The 4,481-nt window shown below is 48.4% G+C and overlaps 1 protein-coding gene across 1 annotated transcript; it reads left to right on the forward strand.

Annotated features, from left to right (window-relative positions):
• Positions 1-315: 315 nt before the first annotated feature.
• junba (JunB proto-oncogene, AP-1 transcription factor subunit a) lies at positions 316-2,137 on the forward strand. Its single transcript, XM_063035741.1, has one exon. The coding sequence runs from the start codon at positions 691-693 to the stop codon at positions 1,630-1,632; it is 942 nt and encodes a 313-aa protein (XP_062891811.1). The 5' UTR covers positions 316-690; the 3' UTR covers positions 1,633-2,137.
• The last annotated feature ends 2,344 nt before the right edge of the window (positions 2,138-4,481 follow it).

Below are 4,481 nucleotides of genomic sequence, written 5' to 3' on the forward strand. Positions count from 1 at the left end.
TTTAATAGTATCGATTCATTATATACATTCAGTATATTGTAATTTGATGTGTATGTACACGTGTATATATAAATTAAATTGGGCGAAGAAAATATAGGAGTCTCGGTTACGCTAGTGGAAAATAACCAGGTACCTGTTTTCAGTAACAAGAGGGTTAACGAGTTTCTAAGCTCTCTGCTGGCCTCTACCGTTACGAGGGACGGAGGGACAGGGGGAGGAAATAACAGAAAACACGAACACACGCACGCACGCACCCACAGTGGGCGGAACGCTGACATCACCTCGGCTATTTAAGAAGTCATGGAAGAGCGAGCGAATACATTGAACTGGAGGATGTTACTGTAGATCAGACAGACATACAGAGAGAAAGAGAGAGAGAGAGAGACACTGTTCACTCGCATCCAAGAACAGATACAGAGAGACAGGCAGAGAGAAAGAGAGCTGACTGCTGCTGTCATCGGCAAAATAAAGTGGACTCTCTCCGGGCTGATCCCACATCTGAAAGCGAACCGAGGCAATTCGCAAGCCGACGGAGCGACCCCCAACCATCCATCCGTATCCAAGGGAACTTTGCAGTTGCTGCCAGCCTTCCGGCGGCTGTACACTTGAGTCTCGCTGGAGAGCGGACGGTCACTCGGCTGTGCAAGAAACCCCTCAGGACTCTCGCCAAGTGAATTGTGTGGGTTTTCTATGTCTACAAAGATGGAGCAGCCATTCTATCACGACGATTCCTTCTTTACGGGCTACGGGGCTTCCGACGGCGCTCTACACGAGTACGGGTCCAAATACCTAAAGCCCAATCTTAACCTCAACCTGGTCGAGCCGTCCCGGTCATTGAAACCGCAGCCCAGGACCCAAGACGAGGGCATGTTGAACAGTGGCGACTCGGGACTCTTGAAACTCGCCTCTCCCGAGTTGGAGCGGCTGATCATCCAATCGAGTAATGGGGTGATCACCACCACGCCCACCCCCGGACAGTATTTCTGTTCGAGGAACATCACGGACGAGCAGGAGGGCTTTGCGGATGGCTTCGTGAAGGCGCTGGAAGAGCTGCACAAAATAAACCATGTCGCGCCCAACGTGTCCATCTCCGGCTCGGGCATGAACTGCAACGCCAACAATGCGTACGGGAGCTCGGTGCCCTCGGAGGTGCCGCCAGTCTACACGAACCTCACCGCCTACAATTCCAACGCCTTGTCGGCCGGCGCAAGTTACCCCACCGCCACCATCAGCTACCTGCCTCCCCAGCCGCTCGCCTACAACCTGGCCCCGGTGCCCGTGGGTCACCCGAGGCTGCAGACGCTCAAGGAGGAGCCGCAGACCGTGCCCGAGGTGCAGAGCCGAGGAGAGACCCCGCCGCTCTCTCCCATCGACATGGAAAACCAAGAGCGCATCAAGGCGGAGAGGAAGCGCATGAGGAACCGGGTGGCCGCTTCTAAGTGCCGCAAGAGGAAACTTGAAAGGATAGCCCGGCTGGAAGACAAAGTGAAGACGCTGAAATCGGACAATGCGGGGCTGGCGTCCACGGCCACCGTCCTGAGGGACCAGGTCTCCCAACTGAAACAAAAAGTTATGACTCACATCAGCAGTGGATGCCAGATAGTATTAACGCAGAAACTGCAGGGCTTCTGAGCAAGAGAGACTGACGCTGAAAGGTAAAATTAAAGATGTACGGAAGATGACATTGGCTTCTTGCTACCTCGAGAAGCAGAGGGAGATATCTCACTGAAGCACTGGTCCGAAATAAACACTGAGTGGACAGAAGGGGTTAGTGAACTGGCCGGGCGCCGAGCAGAGTGGCACAGGAGATCAGGACTCTTTCAACTGACTTGTATACAGAAAAGGTGCCCGGTGAATCTCGAAACGCTGCGCGCAGCACCGCTCGTTTGTAAATTATTTCCCCCTCTCGTTTGAGTTTGTTTTCCTCGCTGGTTTTAGTTTTAACAGACTGGGTTCAAAAATGTGCGTTTTATTTGATATTTCTGTGGTTATACCTGTATTTAAGTAAATAGTTTGTACTGTGAACTTTTTTTACGCACTGTGTTTCTTTTACTGCGCCGCCCCTCGTAGTATGTGACCCGGGTGCGGAGAGAACCATCTGATTTTAGATATCTTTCTGACGAAGTGTTGTTGCGACAAACGTGGACAGATAAGCGGTTGGGGGGGGCGGGGGGAAGTTACCGAGATGGAAGTCAGCTCTGTCTGATTCTCTCTCCCACTAATTACATCCATGCCAGATCGAAGATGGTTCAGGGAGCATTGGGAAATACATTCAGAGGCCAATTTATTGGAGACCACCTGTACCTCAAAGTGATTACTGGGTGCTGTGGCCCGTCCATTTCAAGGTTCAGAGTGCTCGTCTGCACACCACAATTGCAACGCGTGGTTATTTAAGTTACACCCGCCTTCCTGTCAGTTTAAGCCAGTCTGGCCATTCACCCCTGATCTCTCTCATTAAGAGGGCGTTTTCGCCCACAGAACTGCGGCTCACGGGATGATTTTTTTTTGGTTTTCGCCCAATCTCTAAACTCGAGACTGTTGTGCCTGAAAATCCCAGGAGATCAGCAGTTTCTGAGATACTCAGACCTCCCTGTCTGACACCAACAATCGCTCTATGGTCAAAGCCACTGAGGTCACATTTCTTCCCCATTCGGATGTTTGGACTGAACAACAACAGAACCTCTTGACCATGTCTGCATGCTTTAATGCATTGAGTTGCCGCCACATGATTGGTTGATTCGATAATTGTGTTAACAAGCAGGTGTACGGAAATACCTAATAAAATGGCCACTGAATGTATCGTTCCCAAATGCTGGTCCTTTGATAAATGCCTTCAAATCATAGTCCATTTCTAACCCGACCTTGTAGTTTCAGTTTGTTAAACTTCCCATAACTGAGGAAATTTCAGCAGCTAATTCCTTGACTCTGGAATGTTGAGGAGAGAGGCTGAGGAATAATTAGACAGAGATCCTTAAAAGAAAACTTTTTGATAAATTGGATATGAGAAGAATAGCTCCACTTGTGTGAAAGGGCAGAACTAGAAGCTGTCATCTAACATGATCAACAAGAAATTCATTTGGGGAATTCAGAAGAAACACAAGCAGTGAACAGTGAGAATGTGAAACTCACTCCCACAGTAGCTGAGGCAAATAATATCAATATATTCTGGGAGAAAGTAGACAAGTAGGTGGGGGGCGGGATGAGATTAGAGTTAAATGTATTGAGGCTTAAGTCCCAACAGAAACAGGTTAGTCTGAATAGCCTGCTTCTGTGTTGTGTATCCCAGGGAATGTTATGCAGGCTGAAAGACTTAGTTTTCTGATTTTTGTAAGAGTTGGTAGGGAGCTCCCTGCCCGCAAGTTCTATTTCTGACCTCCTAATTAATCCCAACAGAAGTACAGGTTAATGTCTTCCTTCTGAATCCTCTCCGGCTCTCCTTAAGGAAATCCCAGCTGGGTGTAAACCAACATGCCAGGCTTGCCGATTCTGATGCCCATTTCGCCCCCTTGCCTTTAAATACCCTTCCCAGACTTGTGGGCTCCGCTTGCACGAGGAACAATGCTGTGGATGCGGTACTGAGGTTAACAAATGGGAGGCAAACCATTACCCAGAAAGGGGGAGGTTTCATCAGGAGATGAAGTGGGGCAAAGGTAGGATTGGTGGAGGAACCAGCAGACACAGTATTGATGGTGGTCTTGCATTGCTTTAAGGTACCTGCTAAAGACTGTCCACAATTCAGAAGCATTCATAAGGCAGGGATCACTGCTAATCCTTAGACTAAGTGGTTTGTGTTAGGTATGGAATCTTGATTTCCAAACACTCTTTTCCTCTATGGCCAAAAACATTATTGGCGTACTGAAAGCACTGGTGAATTTAGTCATCAGTGTTTGCTTTTGAGTGGCGGTCCTCATGATATAAAAAATGGTCCATACCTTCCAGGATCCCATCCTGGCTGGGTAACATCTGAGAGCGGTGGTGTGCCACAAGGACTGGACAGTAGAGGACCCAGGAACTCATGGTTCAATCTCCTCTATGTTTCAATGATTTTGATCTCAGTGTCTGAACATACCTGTCTGCAAATGTCATCTGTAAATTGTAGCTTCATGTATGAATCTAGGGGGTGATCTTGGCTCCAGAGCAGAGGCAACAGGGTTTGAAGAGATTCCCATTTGGGACATGGAACATAGAACAGTATAGGTTCTTTGGCCCTCCAGATCCCTTAATCTACTCCAAGCTCAATCTAACCTTGCCCTCCCATATGGCCATCCATTTTTCTTTCATCCATATGCTGATCTAAGAGTCTCTTAAATGCCCCTTAATGTATCTGGCTCTACTACCTCCCCTAGCAGCATGTTTCACACACGTACCACTCTATGTGAATAAAGCTACCTCTTGCATTCCTTATATACTTCCATCCCCCATCAGGAAGGTCTCAAAGCTCTACGCTTCTTTTTGGATTCCAGACCTAATCAGTTCCCCTC

The sequence above is a fragment of the Mobula hypostoma genome, chromosome 29 (genome assembly GCF_963921235.1).
Source record: "Mobula hypostoma chromosome 29, sMobHyp1.1, whole genome shotgun sequence".
NCBI classification, from domain to species: domain Eukaryota; kingdom Metazoa; phylum Chordata; class Chondrichthyes; order Myliobatiformes; family Myliobatidae; genus Mobula; species Mobula hypostoma.

Bases quoted from the DNA above. Each gene is read 5' to 3' on its own strand.
- junba (XM_063035741.1), top strand. From the start codon at position 691: ATGTCTACAAAGATGGAGCAGCCATTCTATCACGACGATTCCTTCTTT.